Here is a 20,918-nt window from a genome sequence, read left to right on the forward strand (position 1 = left end):
AAGTTTAGTAAAATTTATGTAAATTCAAATTAAAAGCTTAAAATTCATACTTTTAAATATTACTTTAGTATAATTTTGGAGTGTATTTTATTTAATTTTATTTAAATTAACATACAAAATTTAAATTCTAAGTTCTAAACATGATCGATAATTTTATACTGTGTCTTATCTAAAGTCATACCGGTAAAAATATAAAATTTAAGAATCAATTAAAATTATTTTTCAAAATTCATGTGTGGATAATATAATATAAATTGCAGAGACATGTGAAGAGGACAAAAGCTGAAAGCAATCTACATAACTGTAAAAACTAACTGTAATAACAGAATAACTGTAACACTAAAAGAACAGACATAAATAAAATCATACATATATTCATAATAATGGGCAACTGGGTACTACTGTTTTTACATTACAATGGAAATTAAATATTTTTTTACAGATAATTATTGAATAATTAATAATTTATATATGTTGTTTGATTAAAAATCAATAGCTAATTAAAATCAAGAGCAGCAGCAGCAGCAGAGGGTTGATGATGTGATCTGGGAATTTGTGCTTGGGGGGAGAGTCAAAATGGACAGGAACAGGGGATCGGACAGTAAAAATCTTTGGTCTTATTTGGTCGGTTGCAGGCACATGCCCCTTTTGGGTCCTCTCTGTTCTTCATCCATCAATTCTAATTCTAATTCTGCTTCTGCTGCTGCTTTCTCTTCCCCTTGCTTTATTCATTCGTTGTTCTAATCAAACAAAGTTACAAACAGACACAGACACTTTACTCATCTCCATCAATGGAGATAAGAGTACTTGGAATTTATGATGATGGTGGTGGTGGTGATGAGCTTGGCCTTGATCGAGTGGTTGACTCTGCCAAGAGTTAAATTTGAAAGCTGCCTGTGCTTTTCCTGATTAGGGTTTCGCCTGATTTTCTATCTTTTTCTGGGTTTGCTGCAGGAAAAAGAAAATGCGTAGAAAAAGAAGTCAATGTAAGGGAAAAAACAGAGTACAGAGAAGATGAGCTAGCTGGGTTGGAGTTATTAATTAGTTAACCTGATGGTGCTGGTGGGGGACAGGTGATCTTGATTTTATGTCAATGAAAAGAACATAGGCTGCTGTTGAACCCAGATTGATTGAACAGCTTTTGTCTTTGCTCATCCACTTCCCATAACAAGCTTGCATTGTCCTGAAATAAAAAAAAAAAAGTGATAATAAATTATTATTGTTTGATGATCATATGTAATTTTCTAATTTTTTTTTAAAAAAGGGCTAAGATGGGAATTGACAATACCTGAGGGAAGGCATTGATTGGCCTGACCTGCCCTTGTTGAAGGAAAACAGAAGAGGAAGAGTCAAGCAGGGGATAGCAGCTGTTGGCTGTGCAGGGGAAGGTGGCTGTGGTTGTATCAGCAGCACCAAAAGCAGTGGGCGGAGTTGAGCTGCATTGCTGCACAATTATGCATTACCAAAGAAAAAGAAAAAGATTATTCTTTGTTTGTTTAGTTTGTTTTGTTTTGGTTTTGGTTTTGGTTTTTGTTTTTGTTTTCTTACCTCTGGTCTGACCATAAATGCATCCAAGTCCATTCCAAAGTTGTAAAGCATGGGGTTCACAGTAGCAAGCTTCATGGAGAGGAACTGGAAAAACATTGACATAATAAATTTTAAAGATAAAATATAACAAGGTGAAAGGAGATCAAGAAAATGAAGATCACCTCAACTTGATTTTGTAGGGACTGAACATAGTTGATGATTTCATCCAACATGAGGGCCTTTCCTGTTACCTGTTTTAACATAAAGCACACATGAAGCTGTCAGAAGAACACATCTACTCCTGAAGGGGGGAGAGAGAGAGAGAGAGAGAACATTGTTTGTTTAATTTATTTATTTTTTTCTTGTAAGAGACAAAGTGAAGACAAAAGGGTCTGTGAACTTCTTCACCTTGTCACAACCAGGAACAAGAGATTGCAACAGCTTCATCCTTTCACTTATTTTCTCTCTTCTCACCTGATACCGATTTGCAGAAAATCATCAGACCATTTTCAGTAAACAAACATAATTCATGCGGGCATTATCTGAATTTCATTAACTTCTCGCCTCTCTCTCTCTCTCTCTCTCTCTCACCCTTTCTGCAAGGCTGTGGCTGTCTGTTGCTTGGCCTCTCCTTGCTCTGACATGAATGTAGCCTTTTGGGGCTTCTTCAGGACCTTTCTTCTGATCTTTCCTTTCAGCCTTTAGCTTCTTTTCTTCATCCTTCAGAGGACCATTGATGCACTTCCTTTGTTTCTTGCCTTCTCCATCTCTTGCATCCTTATAATCAATTTGCCCATGAAAGAAAAACCAACAATATCAAATCAGCTAACAGGAAGATATTGAAATTTCACATAATTCAATCTTAATTAATGAATTGAAGGCCAAAATTACCAAAACCAGATGGGAAAATTACGAAACTCAACCCAATTCAAGATCAACTAATTAATCCCCAGTAGGTTTAATGTTTCATTAATCAATTTTTACCTTGGACTGAGAAGAGCTCAGGGAAGACCCTTCTCCATTTTTTCTCTTCTCCGCCGAAGAAGTCATCATCTGGGTCACCTGCTCCCCGCTCTCGAGCTTGTCCACCACCACTGAAGAATCTGTGTTCTGTTTACTCTGTTTTTTGGTCACAGAGAGCTGATTATCGCTGAGAGCAAGCTTCGAGCAGTGCTCGAGGCAGCTACCTTCTTGAATTTTAACATCTTCTGGGATCTCCTGAACAGGCTCCGGCGGGAAGAACTGGGAAAAGCAGGCGGCGTCGATGCTGCCATCCTCCAAGAAAGCAGAGGCCTTGACAGAGTTATTGTTCTGATAGAAAACAGGGTCGAGAAGAAACGGTGGGTGCTGATATGAGAAAGCTGCCATTGGAGGAACAGGGTATTCGAAAAGGGAAGGAGCTGTTGAATGAAATTGCAGAGGCGATGTCTGTTCAGATGCAGAGATTGAGCAGAATGGGGACTTGGAGAGAACTAGGAGGCAGGGGATTATATAAAAGATGAGGGGAGAGAGAAAAAGACATGGAAAAAAAATGCTAAAATCTTTGTGACTCGTCCACTCGCCATGCAATTAATGCAAAAATTTCTCTGCATTGACTGGTCCTCTCTGTTTTTCTCTCTCTAGACGAAAAGTAGAGTTCATGGGGAATGTGGGATTAGGCAAAGATTATGTTTTTCTCATTAATGGGATTAGTGAAGAATTTGCCTCTTTCGAAAAAAGGAAAGGGTCTTTTTTTCATCGCAGTTTGATGGATCTTGAAGCACAGAGCATCAGTGATCCAGAATTTGAGATAAGCTATTAAAATATTACTATTATTATTATTGTTAATTCCTCTGTTTTGGTTAATGTCATGAGAGTGATATGGGCACTGAACTCACTCACTCCCCTTCTCTTTTTGGTTTGTAGCACAGAAACAGAGACTTCCTCTGTTTCGCTTGAAATTATTAGTGCGACTGATGGATAAATGGGTCATTTTGGGTTTCCATTGCACCTTAATTAATGGATAAATGGGGTTGAGAAATTCTATATTATGGATTCAAATATCTATTATATTAATTATTATATTTATTTACTATTATAACAAAAGAAAATATAATTATTTTAAAAAATAATTAACAAAAGACACCGACTTCTTGAATTTGATAAAAAAACTGTTAAAACTTGATATACATTATTAACTCACAAATTAAAATTTTAAAATTTTTGGTAAAGTGGTAATCTAATATGGTATTAGAGTTTATTTTCAGGAGGTCATGGATTTTAATATTGTTGTCCATATTTTTCCTATGGTTTATCTCACCATGTGTTGTCGAACTGCACGAGGAGTGTTAAAGTTTGATAAATATTATTGACTCACAACTAAAAAGCTTAAACTTTTAGGTAAACTAATAATCTAACCTAGTATCATAATCGGTTTTGAAAAGGTCATGAATTCCAATCTTGTCGCCCGCATTTATTTTATAATATTTAAAAGAAAAAAATTGTTCCCTATAATGATGTGTTACATATCATGTGTTTATCTCTCCATGTGTTGTTGCGCAGCAGAGGAGTATTAAAGTTTGATATACATTGTTTGCCCACAAACTCATAGTTTAAACTTTCAGGTAAAGTGACAATCTAATAAGAACAAACTTCTTCTAATAATCTAAGATTTCAAAACCATTATAAACTATTCTATGGTATTTTTGAAATCTTAGGGAAAATTTGTATTTCTTTCTTAAATTTCAGGGAAAGTAGGGAGTTCTTTAAACCTCGAGAAATTCATGTCTTTTTCTTAAATCTCGGTGACATGCATTTAATTAAAAAAAATAAAGTTAAGAAGTTTTTTTTCAATGTTTGGTAAAAAAACACAAACTTTAGCTAAGATTTCCAGAATCTCACACACTTTCGATATTTAATTTTTTGGGATGCTTATATCTTTCCTTTTGGGCAAGTATAAGGAAATATTTGTATTTATTTTTTTGACAAATCACATAAAAAGTCTATTAAATGCCTAGTTAGATTCCATCTTTTTCTCAAATTTGAGAAAATAATTGTGTTTTTTTACCAAATTTTACGGAAGATTAGTTTTTTTTTACCCAAAAAATAAGTATAAATTTTTAAAATATATATATAATAAATATAATTTTCTATTTATTCCAAAAAAAATGTAGATTTTTTCCTTTGAAATATATTTTTTAAAAATAAATTCTACTATTAAATTGGTACACATTTAATTTTTTTGAATTTTAACTTATATTTATTAAAAGTTTTTAGGTAAAGAGCAAAAAAAAAGAAAGAGAGAAATAATCGTGATAATGAACAGTATGAAGTACTGTCACCGGCAGCCGATGGGTACCATCAAAGGAAAAACAGATTCCTGTCAGTGAACAGAGGACAATTAAGAGGGGAAAGAGGAGAGAGACAGAGACTTCAATAATATTAAGGAACAATTTCATAAATAACTTTTGATTATGAAAATGAAATAAAATTTGAGTGAAAATATACTAATTATGTAAAAAAATTATTTAATGAAAAGTTTATGAGATTTTTATATGAGATAAAATAAGAAAAGAATAATTATCTTTAATATAAAATTTAAAATAAAAGACGCTCTCATCTCTTTAAAGTTTAGTAAAAAGACAAAGATCACTTTTGAGATCTTAATGTCATACTTAAGGATGAATATAATTCGATTTTATCCAAATTAATCAACTAAATTTGGTCAATTCAGTTCGGTTTTATAATTTAGTAAATTCAATTATTCCATTTTTGGTTCGGTTATAGAGAAAGTGAATTTCGGTTAATTGATTTATGTAATTAATTAATAATTGAATATAAATTATATAATTTAGGGTTCCTATAATTTCCTAAATCATTATGTAACTAATTAATAATTAAATATAAATTATTAAGTTGAAATTTGAAAGCATACAAATTATACAATTATTTTTTTTTATTAATTATAATTTGATTTGGTTAATCGAATTAACAAAAAATTCGATTTAGTCGAGTACGATTCAGTTAAGAAGTGTAATTCGGTCGATTTAGTTACAATGGAGAGTCAACCGAAAAAGATCAGTTAATTTGCTGAATTGGCTTAACCAATCGATTGCACACCCCTAGTCATAGCTCCTAAAATTTTAAAAATATCTCAAACCTTTTCTGAGATCTTGTCAAATCAAACCTGTCTTATAAAATCTTTTCTTTTTGCAAAATATAAGGGAAAATTTGTATCTTTTTTAACAAATTTCTACAAAATCCTTGAAATTCTTAAAACCTCTAGAGGGGTCCTGAAAATTTTTGAAACCTCAGGAGGTCATTGTATTTTTTGTCAAATCTCATAAGAGGTCAGAGTCTTTTGTTCTAAAATTTAAAATATTTATATATTTTAGATGTTTATTTATGTTTTTCATTTTGTTAACGGTGACAATTATTTTTTCTTTTGTAAATTATCTCGTTTGCAAGCTAGAACCATTATATTTTTAGGAATTATTAATTCAAAACATAAACTTTGTGATTTTATCTTGTGTCTAACTAATTATAGGCATGTGTTTTATTTTATTTTTATTTAATAATTTTAAGATTTTTATTAAATACTTTCCTTTGACTAGGAGTGAGCATAATTTATTTTTAACCGAATAACCAAATTAACCGACTGAATTTGGTTGGTTCGGCTTGGTTTCATAATGGGGTAAATTCAGGTATTCTATTTTTGGTTCGTTATGGGGAAAATATAATTCGGTTAACCAAATTGCCCGAATTTTAATTAATTAATAATTAAATATAATTATTAAATTATATGATTTTAGGCTAGTGTTCCAAACTTCCAATGTTACATTCGATCATTCTCAGATTCCCTTCCCATGTGGTCATTCCCATTTCAGCATACAAACTATGCATTCATAATTTTTTCCCTATAATTAATTTTAATTTTATTTGGTTAAATTCGATTAACCGAATTACCCGACAATTCGGTCAGTTCAGTTATGTGACAACCCGAATAATAATGGAATTTAAATAATAAAGAGGAAAGGAAATGAAAACAGTAACAGAAGGAGGAGTTCAACTTCGTTGATGACGTTGCACTTTGGAAGGAATAACCGAGGGGAATCAACAGGACTTCGTCGACGAATACAGGGGATTTGTCGATGAGGGCTTAAGAGAATTCGTCGATGAAGACTGAATTTCGTTGATGAGGACTGAATTTCGTCGACGAAATTATTGAAGGATTCATCGACGAATGGCGTGGCTCGTCGATGAATCCAGTTCTATAAATACAAAAATCCGGATTTTACTTCACAATTAAGCAAACCTTCATTTCTCTCTCTCTCCCCTTCCGTCCTCTTTCTCTCTCTCTTCGATTTTGGGTCGGATTTACGCCGGTTCGACGTTCTGGAAGTCACCACGACGCTCCTGAAAAAGTTCTCTCCAAATCTGCCAGAGTGGATCGTTGGTGAAAGCAAGTTGGAAATCATCCCTGAGTTGAGGTAAGACTTTTTAAGCCAAATTCAATCCTATGATAGTTATAGGAAATGTACATGTAGAAATATTGAAGTTTAGTACTGTGAATTTTCAGTTTCAGGATATTGATCAGGAAATCCTATGGGGGGTAGACCAGGATATTTTAGGGGCTTTCTCAATAGCCAGGTAAGGGAATAAACTAAAACCGTTATTTTTCACTCAAATTGCTATTATTTATGAGCAAACTGTTTTCCTGAAAATATGTATGATATTTGAATATTATGGAATTAATTCACATTTGGGAAAAATACCGTTATTATGTTGAAACATGTATATATGTATGAGACGCCAGAAAACATGATTTTCAAAATATAATGTATAGTTTTATATAGAAAATGTGTGACATTAATATTATTTTACGCGAAGAAATATTATGATATGAATGCAGTATGATTTGAGAAGTTATGAAAGTATACAGTACATTATAATTGTGATAAATGCATGATAAAATGATTATTTTCAGAATGACGTATTTATGTATGATATGTTCGGCACGAAGCCGTAATTATGATATGTTTGGCACGAGACCGTAATTATATTATGTTTGGCACGAGGCCGAAATTACGATATGTTCGGCACGAGGCCGTAATGATGTTATATATATGATCATGTATTATATGTTATTAGAACCCGAATGTTAGTTTAGTTCAGTTCAGGGGCTCGGTACCGTAACTTATAGATCAGATGTTTATGATCAAATTAGTACTAACCACCCCACGAGGGGGTGGGAGATGGATAGTCGATGTGGCTTTCAGTAGAGTGTGGACGTCCACCTGGCAGTCCGGACCAGGGTGTGGCGGACTCATCGTACTTACAAACATATTTGATTCGGTAGTGGTCGACCAGCCATTGTCGGGTCCCGCCTTCGGACTGCACAACCTGTCATGGGGGGTAATACATGACATTAGCTAGCTATTCATCCTCGGTATGTTTTCAATATTATCAATTATAACAGATATTTCACGTACGATATGATTTATTAACAAGTATGGAAGTAAAAGATTATTCAGTATGTTACGATAAATGTCTATACATATATGAAATGTATTTTATATATATATATATATATATAAATGCCTTAAATATTCATGTTGTTACACAACTGTATTTAGTTTATTTTCCTTTACTGAGAAGTATCTCACCCTTGAACTTAATATATTTTTCAGAAGACCCTGAGTGACCGACGGGTCGTGACCGCCATTGAGTTTACTAAGCTACCCCGATAGGAGGGTAAGCAGTGTACTAGGATCAGAATTATTTTGATTATGGGATCCTAGATGTATTTTGAAATATTTTGGAGAAATATGAATGGATATAGTATTTAGGAAATGTAGATAACTCTGGTATTATGCTTCTAGTATTATGCTTTATGGATGAATGATTTAAATTTTATGTTTACTGCTGCTTAGGTTTCCGCTGTAATTGACAGGTGTCCCCATTACCCACGGGTTCGGGTCGACTTTTCCATATATTATGTTACATATTGTATTAAGAAATTGAGGTTGTTACAAGTTATGTTGTGAGGTTAATTGGCCGAATTGACCGAACCGACTGATTGCACACCCCTCCCTACCTTTGACACGTTCAAAAGTTTCAAACTAGAATTTAAAATTCGATATGACTCTATCTTCACGACTTTTAGTTGTGATTTTTTTATTCTTAAACACATTTATAATAAAGTTAGAGGAAACTTTTAAGCTTAGAAAATGAAAGCGAAAAAAATTAGAATAGCAAAAAAAGACACACACACACACACACACACACACACACACACACACACACACACACACACACATATATATATATATATATGTATATATTTGTATTCACATTTTGTAACGCCACGACTTGCCACGTAGGCCTGGGGTGCTACTTTAGTAACATTTGTGTACCTGATACCATAATCAGTAATATAAATGCAACGGAAATAAATAAAATATTCTCCATAAACCATTACCAGAGTTCTAAGGTACCTTTATACACAATAGTCTCCAATTATTCATATTACAACCCATTAAAATAGTACAAACAAAAACAACTCATTCCATACACCCATATTACATACTCAAGGCTTCAAACCCAACTTATATATGGTAGAGTTCTTACCGACACTCAAAAAACTAACTAGCTATCACCCCGCCCCGGAGTTCGCTAAACTCGACCTCAAGATGGTCCTGAAAAGATAATTTTTATATTAGGGTGAGATACTTCTCAATAAGGCAGATTAAGTTAACATCAGTGTGTAGTCAGCATGCATTATGTTTCCAACTATGCCTCCTCCTTCCTTCTTCTCTCTCACCTCAATTTTCTCGGCGAATATTCGACCAATCGGGAGACGGAAGGTACCGTTGGATTCCTATCTCTGTCACCAATATTTCTACTAGAGTGGATTTATCGTGGGGGCGACCTAGGCACCACTCCTGGGGTAAGGTATGCTCCATATTTTTCCTTAATTTCTCTTTAGATCTTGATCTAAATCGATGATCAAGCACTACCACGGGGTCCTAGTCTCGATTATCATCGTTTTGGTTAAAGTAAATTTTCAATTTGGGTTTCCTAGGCAGCACTCCAAAGCGAAAGTGTGATTTGGGGAAATAAGTAAATTGGTTATATTTGAGATTTTAATAATTTATTTGGAATTTATGGGTCTAGGAAATGTTGAAATAGTATTTTATTTATGCTTGATTTAATTGAATTAGGATTATTGAATCAGGGTTTGGGTGAGGGCTGCAGACATCATTTTGGGATCCTTGTTGACGTAGTTCAAGAAATCAGGTAAGGAGGGATATATATTAAACTAGGTTTTATGAATTAAACGGATAAATGGATTATGTTATGTATATATGTATATGTTTTCATATGAGTTTAAAATGCCAACCGTTTAAATTATGATTTCTGAGTTTAGGGCTGTTTTATTAGTTATGTATATGTGAAAATTGATTGATGAAAGTGAAAGATTTTTCAAGATAATTATGTAAGAAATTAAAGGTATATTTTCAGTATATGAATGTTAAATGTAGGTTAACTTATTTTACAGGAAATGTATGAATTTTACTGCTAAATTGTGTCGCATGAGTAAAATGAAAATTCTGTGTAAATTATGTTATATGTATGAGATGCAGGTTATACATGGAATGCACTGAGAATGAAAATGTTATATGAATTATGCTGCATGTGATTATTAATGTAACCATGAAAACAATGAACAACTGAAAGGAGCTGTAGACTAACTGATGACAGCTGAAAGGAGTTGTAGTAGTAGGCTAACGCATATCTATGTGGACTAATTGATGTACAACTGAAAGGAGTTGTAGTAGCAGAATAGCATATATTTATGTGGACTAACTGATGAACAACTGAAAGAAGTTGTAGTAGTAGAATAAAACATATTTATGTGGACTAACTGATGTACAACTGAAAGGAGCTGTAGTACGAATGTAGAAAATGAAATGAAATATGAAATGTAAACAATGTAAAATGGGAAAGAGTCATGTAAAGTGAAATGCTACAAAATGTCAAAACTGAGAACATAAATAGATGAGAAATACAGAATAAATGACGAACAGAGTAATGTATTATTGTAGTATCAGTATCCATGCTAATATAATATGTATTTATATGGGCGGGGCAAACTCTTCGTCCAAGGGCTTGCTCAAAAAGGCGAGTGCCCTGGTAGGTATCAGATGTAGTAGTAGGTTGCATAACGTATTAGGGCAAAGGGAAATTACTTGCATGGGCGGGTAAATTTCCTTATTCTTGGGAGCCTTTACTGATAAACCTTTGTATGAACTGTGTGAGTACGGGATTACTTTTTCACCCGACGGCTTACTAAGTAAGGTAAGTGCCCTGATATGCTTCAACTATAACCATTGGTTGCCTAAAGTATCAGAGTAGAGGGGTGCTACTCGAATGAGCGGGTAATCACCCCAATCCTTAGTAAATCTCATTGGTAAAATACCTTACATGTGTTTGATTAGGCTCAGGAAAGGAGAAATTATGATTAAATGCAAATAATGATTTTATTTGTTATTTACAAACCTCATGTTGGCCACACGCTGATTTAATATATTGTTTCTTCCCTTACTGAGATGTGTCTCACCCAAATAAAAACTCATTTTCTTCAGGACCTCACGTGATCGAACTTAGAGAGCTCGGGGTTGTTATAGCATTTTTGGATATAGAAAGAAAAAAAGGGTATAAACTTTGATGATACTTTTGGGATGTGTAAATTTTATGTTTTATGTTTTAAGTCTTCTGAGTTGTGAATACCGGAAGTTGTAGATTATGTTTTTGGAGATATGTATATATGTGGATACAGGTAGATGGATGACTTATTCTAGCCATGCCCTGAACTCAAAAATGGGCCCCAGGGTGTAATTTAGTAACCTAACCTGTACCTTTATCATACAACCATCCATGATACTACACAATATAAGGGTCCGACCCTATAGGGTTCACATATACCCTGTACATCATCACCTACATAATGTATATATGCAGTGGAATAATTTAACCTAATACATTCATAACACCATACCATCATACCATAGCAGAGTTTAAAGAACATCAAAGTCTAGTCCCATAATACAAAACATAATCCCCGGGTATCCACATAACCCAAAAAATGACACCCTGGCCATGGTTCAGTACTTACCCAAGTACCTAGACAGTGCTAACCAACACCCACGCTCCTGAAATGCTAGAATGTTAGAGTCGGCTACTTGAAGGACCTGAAAAACATTTGCATGATAGGGGCGAGACACCTCTCAGTAAGGGAGAAACATGTTATATCAGTGTGTGGATACATGAGTGTTATTTCAACAGTAAAACATAAACATTTCACAATTCCAGTATTTTCACAACACAATTCCAGTATACATATCACCAAAACACCTCGTTCTAGTGTCGTCACACTCTTCGGCCTAAGCCGTCCGCATGACACCGTGCCCTCAGTAACCTGGCGTAGCCTAAGCCCCACAGCGTTCAACCGGTGCAAACATGGTGCAAACTCACACCCTTCAGTAACCAACCGGAATCATAGGTGGTATTTCACACCCTCGGCCTCAAGTTGGATATCTAAGCCTATGGTAGTTAACCGACTCGGCTGCCTATGGTATTATTCCGACACGCCTCATATCTCAGCCTTCAGCAGTTAATCGGCATGCTTCGATTGTCCTAGGCCTTCGATTTTATCCCGACTCAGCTTTTCACAAAACCTGGAACATTTTGGAACTCACATTCCGATATCTCATTTCAATCACTCACAGCCTACGGTAGTTAACTGACACGCTTTTTCACAGAACACATTATTCAACATATCAGCTCATTCCACACTTATTTGGGTAACAAACAATCTCATATCAGATATTCCGAAAATATAATTTAAAATAATCAAAGGTACGGTCATCTTTATATTACAGTTTAATCAAATATATAGTTTTCCAACAGAAACGGAGATGATACCCGAAACCCCTAATTTTTCCTAAAAACTGTAACTCTAAAATCCTGTCATTTCACCTGATAGATTTTCCCAAATAAATAACCAAAACATTCGTATAATCATAAACCACAGTTTTACCGATTCATATTATAAAATAACTGATATAAACAGAAACCCCTTACCTTTCCTCAAAAATCAAAATACGAACTTAATCAGCTAAAACAACGACACAGGATCCCCAAAACCTAAAAATCTAAGAACAATCCTTTAATATAATTGCAACCACTACATATCTACCAAATTGAAAACGAAGTCGGACCTTTACCTTGATTTCAGGACAAAACCTAAAAATCCTCAAAATGAAGATCTAATCCTCTATAACCGTAGAGATTCTCCTTTTGATCCACGTGATAACGTTGGATCTTTGATTCGGGTAACAGATGACCCGAAACCCTAGAGAGACAATCTCCTTCGAATTTTAGAGAAAGAGAGAGAATTTGAATTTTCTTAGCAATTAAACAACCAAAAATTTAATTTATAGACCTTTGACCCGACTAGCCTCGTCGATGAAGTGGAGCGCCCATCGACAAGCAGAAGAAGGGTGTTCGTCGACGATGGCGTGGCCTCGTCGACGAGCCTGACATTTCAGAATTCTCAAAATCTCTATGTATTCGCTCATTGATGAACCTTTGAATTTCATCGCAGAGCTATAGAAGGGACTTCGTTGAGAGCCCTGCTATTTTTATCTTTTTTAATTCCCCTCTCCTTTTCTTATTTATTTAATCAATATTTCTTGGGTCAGGTTCTTACAACCTCCCCTCCTTACAAAAATTTCGTCCCCGAAATTTGCAATCTCTCATTCGCTAACTCATCAATATACCAAAATGCATACTTGACTCTAAGAAGAGCTAGTGGCCACCCACATAGCAATCCCGTCCCAAATATATTACATACCCTTACTTATGGTGGACGAATACCGTGGTTACATACATAGTCAGGAGCTCACAATTTTACGTTCGTCAACGAACTAGCCTCCTCGTCGACGAAGTGCCTTCATGAGTCATTGACGAATCACTTGAATTTGTCGACGAACGCTAGCCTATAAATATGTAAACCTCATTTTCAGCGTGATTTTCTCTATCCTCTCTCTCTCTCTCTAAACCTATGATTTTCCTTCTCTCTCTCTTCGATTTCGGCTTCGTCATAGCTCGGATTGACGATCGAGAACCGTCGTGAGGTTCGTGGGGAGATTCTCTACAACTTAATTAGAGCAAATTGTTGATTTGGAGACCTTGGGTACCATCCCAAAATCAAGATAAGTAAGTTATTTTAGGGTTTAAGTATTTATTTGGAGTATTCGAAACCTACGAAGTGTTAAATAAGAATTATTGTGGGAGATGACTTAATTAATCTGGGAAAAATGTATTTTTAGGGTTTTAAGTTTTGAACGCTACAGGCATGGTTGGATTGTTAACAGGCCTCTCAGTAATCCAGGTAAGGAAAATAAATTATAACAGCGACTTTTGGAAAAGAAATTGCTGATTTAAAGTATGTGAAAAATGAAATATGGAATTTTACCTGTGATTAATATGTTATGAATATTAGATAAAAATTGTGTGGCATGAGAAATTTGATATAACAAGTTTATATTGGGAATGTAACTGAAATTGGGATATACGATTTGAGTTGAGGAAAATGAGATTATGAAATATATATATATATATACTGAACTATTTTATACAGAAATGAAGTTATGGAAATTTAATTATGTTTTATATACATAATTGTAATGAAATGAGTTTGTTATATGGAAATGATAAAAAGTGGTATATAGAATGATTTTATGGAAAAACGAAGAAATGTGTGTGTGTGTGTGTGTGTGTGTGTCTATATATATATAGATGTGCAATTTACTGGGAAATAATGAAATGTGGTATTGATATGTTTTTACTAAGAAATGTTGAGATACGAGAAATGAGATATTTAGTATGAGAATGGAATGTGTACAAAAAATGATGACAATACCACTAATGTGATGAAATAAATGTGAATACTAAATAGTGAATACTGAAATGTGAATACTGAACTGAGAATAATGAAATATGAATTCGAAATGTACCCTGATAGGCTGTTGTTGATAGAGAGCATGGTACCATTGCTAGCGAGGTGTTAGTACAACCACGCGGTCTCGTGAAGAGTGTGGCGTGGCAGTTGATTGGGCCAGTGATAAGGGTAGTTTTGCCACCTGGCATCCAGACCAGGAGTAGGCAGGCCAATCGTACTACAGACACGTGGTTACATTATTTTGATCTATATGGGAAGGCCAACCGCAGTTTAGATCCAGCCTTCAGGCCGCACAACCCTAACCATGGGGGGAAGCATGACGTGGAGAATATCCTTAGGGCAGCCATGAGTTACTGACACGTTATGGATTTTGTTACTGGCGGATACTCATGTGTTGGATTATGATTACTCATTATAGACGCGATAATGAACAACTATGGGTTACAGACACGTTGAGATATTTATATAAGGATACCCATGGTCTAGAATGTGAAAATGAGAATGAGAAAGAAAAACTTATGTAAGCTATTGAAATATGAATATGAGAAAGAATAGTCTATGAAAGAAAATGTGAATATGATTTTGAGAAATGAAAAAGTGTGTATATGATATGAAAATGACAAGAGAGCTTTGAAAATACGTTTTACATCCATATATGATTATGACAACACACACACGCACACACACACACACACTCACACACTCACATATATATTTTCTTCCAGCTGCTATATTTATTAAAATGAAATGTGTTATAATGTAATTGAAATTATACTGCCACATATTATGAATAATTTATTCCGTCTTACTGAGAGTTGTCTCACCCAAATATTTAAATATTTCAGGGAATCGTAACAGGTTAGGAGATGGAGCTCCGAGATAGAGGGGAGCTAGTACCTTGATAGACAGGGTAAGCATTTTGTGTTGGGAAATGTGTTTGTGTAATTCCTTGGGTTATGTTATGGATTTTTAGAGATGTTTATGGATGTTTAGTACTCTGGTTATTAGTATTCCAAATGGTATGTAAATATGAACTTCCATTGTTAGGTATGTATTTTACATGATAGATCAATTACCTAGTATCCCACCTCGGGTCGGGTCTTAATGATATATGGTATCAGGGTTTTGATTTGATGATCATGTTGATTTTTATTATAAAAAAAATTGATGGAAAAATCGAGTCGTGGCAGTTTGGTATTAGAGCCTAGGTTGTTAGGTTTTGCAGACTCTAGTAAAACAACGAAATACAATACCAGAGTATAGGAATGAATTTTAATGGGAGTAGAGGATAGGTAGATTGGGATATGAGTCTGTCATTGTGGAGTATAAGATGGATATTTAGGGTTCCATCTTGCGACCCGGAGGCAGGAGTTCCGTGGTTGTTTCTGTGCTTTTCCTGGGTGATGTCTTCAGGAAAACCATAGTAAACTATCGCCGGTTCTTGTTTCTATGTGGTAGAACTGGATCTTAAGTTGGGAGTGAGGATGTTAAATGGTTGTAGTAGGATATTTTATGGATTCTAGTTTTTTAAGCGTATTAATGGTATTATAAGGATAGAATTCAAAGACTGTTTTGTATCATTTTCAGGATGGAGCTTGGAAGTAGTAGTGCACATGTTGGAGGTGATGATGGAGGGCTTTCCAGTATGGGTGGCGGAGACCCTGATGTAGTATTACGTAGCGTCACTGTTAGTCTTGGTATATTACCAAGAAGGGAGGTGAATTGGGTATTTAAAAATTAATCCCCTAGGTTCAACTAATCTAGTGTCACGCCCCGAACCCAGTTTTTGGACCTGAGGGTGAAAAAGTAACCTAGCCTGTCCCTGTATCATACAAGATCAAGATACAGTACAATGAATGAGGGTCCGACCCCATGGGGTTCCTAGGCACCCTATACATATCCACATACACAATAGGTACACAGCGGAAAATAAGTCTTTCTATACACAAACTGTACCATACCAGAGTCTATACAAGGAGTCAACTTCACAAAAATACAACACAAACTCAAGTGTTAACCAAAACCACCAATAGACCACCCAGTACAGTCCTAGTACTTACCTAAGTACTTCTTGTAGTACACCAACTACTATGCTTCAAACAACAGGACACTAATTTCGGTTACCCGAAGAACCTGAAAAAAATGTACGTACAGCAGGGGCGAGACATTTCTCAGTAAGGCAGATACAAGTTATATCGGTGTGTGACATTTGAGTGTTATCATGATAGCAAAACATACACAGTTAAATGCAATTCCAGTATTCTCACAAAATGGTTCCAGTACAGTGCATACACACACACACACACACATGATCAACCCGTTGTCGTCACACCCTTCAGCCCATAGCCGGCTCGCGATATTTGGTGTCAGCCTATAGCTGATCCGCGATACACGGCGTCCCCGGCACATGGAGAACCCTAGGCTCCCATGGCATCGTATCGGTACAAACTGGTGGATCCACACCCTTCGGTGATCAGCCGGTAAGGCTCACACCCTCAGATATAGAGCCGGACACTCTTGCCAAACATCGCCTAACAATTTCATATACCCACGAATATAGAGTCAAACACTTTTTCAGTACCTAGAACAACTCGAAACCCAGTTCCTGTTACATTTTAATAAAACACAATCATGCATGCTCATATAACCAAAAAAACCACACCCATTTGGAAATCCGAAAATCATGTTTTCCAAACATATACAGTTTAATATAAAGTCAATGCACGGTCATCCCTATTACACAGTACAAATCACCATATACATACGATTTTCAACAAAACCAAGGATGCAATCCAATACCCCCTTTTTCTCAAAACTGTAACATGAAAAACCCATAAATTTACCCGTCAGATCCCCCCCAAATGAGTAACTAAAACGCACATAGAACCGTGAACCACAGTTCTACGGAGTCTGATTTAAAAAATAACTGACATAAACTAAATCCCCTTACCTTTCCCCAAATAACAAATCCCGAACTCCGAGGCCCCTAAACAGTGAACCAAGTTCCAAAACCTACATACCACAATACAAAATATGCTCACAAGCCTATTCTCTACACAACTACTAGATTAGATTTGAAAATCGAGCCTTACCTCAATTTTGAGCCAAAGCCCGAAAATACCCGAATCAATGATCCGATCCGTAGAACTTGTAGAGAATCCTTCCCTAATCCTTGTGGTAACGTCGGATCTACGATTCCCGCTACATACGATGAAGAAATCTAGAGAGATAGAGAGTAGGTTGAGCTTTCATAGCTGAGAAGTAATGAAAATATTTATTTATAACTGAATTTGAGCTTTCTTAGTTGAGAAGTAATAAAAATATCTATTTATAAACCTTTGACCTGGCCACTCCTAGTCGACGAGACTCTGCACTTCGTTGCCGAGAACTACAAAGACTTCGTCGACAAACTCTGGCTTTGTCGATGAAACTTGCTCAATTACCAATCTACCCCTTTCTTAATTAATTAATTTCCCTATATCACAATTCGGGTTCTTACAACCTCCCCTCCTTATAAAAATTTTCTTCTCAAAATTTGCTACCTCTTATTCATAAACTCATTCATGAAATCAATTATACCCTCGACTTTAGGAAGAAAACTGGCGACTACTATAACGCAGCCCCGTCACAACATATACATACCCTTACTTATGGCGGAGAAATACCATGGTTACAAACAATCGTCTCAAGAGTTCACAAATACACACACTCCTCAAGACCAACCACCTATTCCAATACAAAGTAGGGTAATGTACATAACTCAGAACAACTGTGGATACTTCTGGCGTATTTTTGCTTCCAATTCCTAAGAAGCTTCCTTAACCTCGAGATTCCACCACAATACCTTCACCAAAGATATGTCCTTGGTACGTAGCTTCTGAACTTTATGGTCTAGAATATGAACACGTATCTCCTCATACGCTAAACAATCCCCAATCTCCACATTCTCGTAGCTAATAACATGTGAAGGATCCAACACGTACCTCCTCAATATGGATACGTGAAACACATCATGGACCTTCAAGAGTGCTGGGGGTAGTGCAATCCTGTAGGCTACCGGACCCACTAACTCAAGAACCTCTAATGGTCCAATGTACCTCAGGCTTAGCTTGTCATTCTTCCCAAATCTCATCACCCTTTTCATTGGAGCGATCCTAAAAAATACCTTACCCCCCCACCTCGAACTTCAACTCACGGCTGTGAACATCTGTGTAGCTCTTCTGCTAACTTTGAGCTAATTTAATCCTTTCTCAGATCAAAGCTACCTTCTCAAATGCATGCTGCACAAGTTCAGGTCCTAACACTTGACGTTCACCAACCTCACTTCAATACAGAGGAGATTGACACCTCCGACCATACAGAGCCTCGAACGGTGCCATCTCGATACTAACTTGGAAGCTGTTGTTATAAGCGAACTCTACTAGTGGCATAAACTGTATCTAGCTACCACCAAAATCTAACACACAAGCCCGCAACATATCCTCCAAGATCTGTATCGTCTTCTTCGAGTGTCCATCAGTCTGGGGGTGGAACGCTATACTGAAAGTAAGCTTTGTCCCCAATGCTTCTTGCAAGCTCGTCCAGAATCGAGAAGTGAACCTTAGGTCTCGATCTGATACAATGGACATCGGTACCCCGTGCATTCTAACTATCTCATGCACATATATGTCTGCTAGCCTACTTAAAGGGTAGCTAACCTTCATCGGTAAGAAGTGAGCAGATTTCATCAACCTCTCCATGATAACCCAAATAACATTCTGCCCGTGAAGTGCTGGCGGCAATCCGGTCACAAAGTCCATGGAAATATGCTCCCATTTTCACATCATAATAGCTAAGGGTTGTACGACCCTGTCAGCTTTTAATGTTTAACTTTTACCTGCTGACACATTAGATACTGCTCCATAAAATGGGCAATATGCCTCTTCATACCACTCCACCAGAAGGTTTCGTGCAAGTCTCGATACATCTTTGTACTACTTGAATGTACCGAATACAAAGAATGATGCGCTTCTTCCAGAATCGTCCTTCTGATCTCATCGTCGTTCGGAACACATAATCTAGTCCCAAACCTAACCACACTTTCCTCAGAAATGTTGAACTCTGAAGCCAATCCCTGTTGTACCTTTTCCATAACCTTTGTCAACTTTGCATCACTAGCCTACGCGGCTTTTATACGCTCAAACAAAGTCGGCTGCACCACCAAACTAGCAAGGAAAGCCTGATGATCACCACGCACTAACTCTATACCCGAGCTCTCCAGATCCTGTTTGATGTGATGCTGAGCTACAATTGTAGATACTACCACGTGATCCGACTTCCGACTTAACGCATCGACTACCACATTAGCTTTTCCCGGGTGATAACTGATGGTGCAATCGTAGTCCTTATTCAACTTAAGTCATCGTATCTGCCTCATATTCAACATCTTTTGTGTGAAAAAGTACCTGAGGCTTTTGTGGTTAGTAAAAATCTAGCATTGCACACCATACAAATAGTGTTGCCAGATCTTCAGTGCATATACAATAGCAGCCAACTCTAGATCATGCATCGGGTAATTCTTCTCATAATCCTTCAGTTGTCGAGAAGCATAAGCTATTACCTTACCCTGCTACATAAGCACGCAACCCAAACCTTTCAAAGACGCGTCGCTATAAATCACAAAACCGCCATCCCCAAAAGGAATGGTTAAATCTTGAGTAGTAACCAGCCAATGCTTCAACTCCTGAAAGCACTGCTCGCAATCACTGGTCCATTCAAACTTTACCCCCTTCCTGGTCAATCGAGTTAGAGGCCCAGACAACTTAGAAAACCCTTCCATGAACCAATGATAATAACCTGTCAGTCCCAGAAAACTCCGAACCTCCTGCACACTCTTCGGCCTCACCCAGTCAACCACAACTTTGATCTTGCTAGGATCAACTGAAATACCGTCTCCAGACACCACATGACCGAAGAATGCAACCTGATTCAACTAGAACTTACACTTCTTTAGTTTAGCATACAACTTCTTCTCCCGTAGAATCTGTAATACTAACCTCAAATGGTTCTTGTGCTCCTCCGAACTATTCAAGTACACCAAAATGTCGTCAATAAACACCACTATGAATCGGTCCAAGTACTCATGGAAAACTCTGTTCATCGGATCCATAAATACTGCCAAAGCATTCGTCAACCCAAAAGGCATGACTAAGAATTCGTAGTGGCCATATCTAGTTTGGAAAGCAGTCTTCGCCACATCCTCAGATCGAACCCTCACCTGATGATATCCTGACCGTAGGTCAATCTTCAAAAAGACCTGAGTCCCCTACAGCTAGTCGAAGAGATCATCAATACGAGGCAACAGATAGCGATTCTTCACAATCACCTTATTGATCTCACTGTAATC

General features: G+C 36.3%; 1 protein-coding gene across 1 annotated transcript; it reads right to left on the reverse strand.

Moving 5' to 3' along the window:
- Positions 1–354: 354 nt before the first annotated feature.
- On the reverse strand, positions 355–3,323 carry LOC131160425 (transcription factor BC1). Its single transcript, XM_058116094.1, has 8 exons — positions 2,512–3,323; positions 2,119–2,304; positions 1,936–2,001; positions 1,710–1,778; positions 1,549–1,632; positions 1,289–1,444; positions 1,051–1,183; positions 355–948 (listed from the first exon to the last, which is right to left on the reverse strand). The coding sequence occupies exons 1-7, from the start codon at positions 2,893–2,895 to the stop codon at positions 1,091–1,093; spliced, it is 1,038 nt and encodes a 345-aa protein (XP_057972077.1). The 5' UTR covers positions 2,896–3,323; the 3' UTR covers positions 355–948; positions 1,051–1,090.
- Between the last annotated feature and the right edge of the window lie 17,595 nt (positions 3,324–20,918).

The sequence above is a fragment of the Malania oleifera genome, chromosome 7 (genome assembly GCF_029873635.1).
Source record: "Malania oleifera isolate guangnan ecotype guangnan chromosome 7, ASM2987363v1, whole genome shotgun sequence".
NCBI lineage: Eukaryota > Viridiplantae > Streptophyta > Magnoliopsida > Santalales > Ximeniaceae > Malania > Malania oleifera.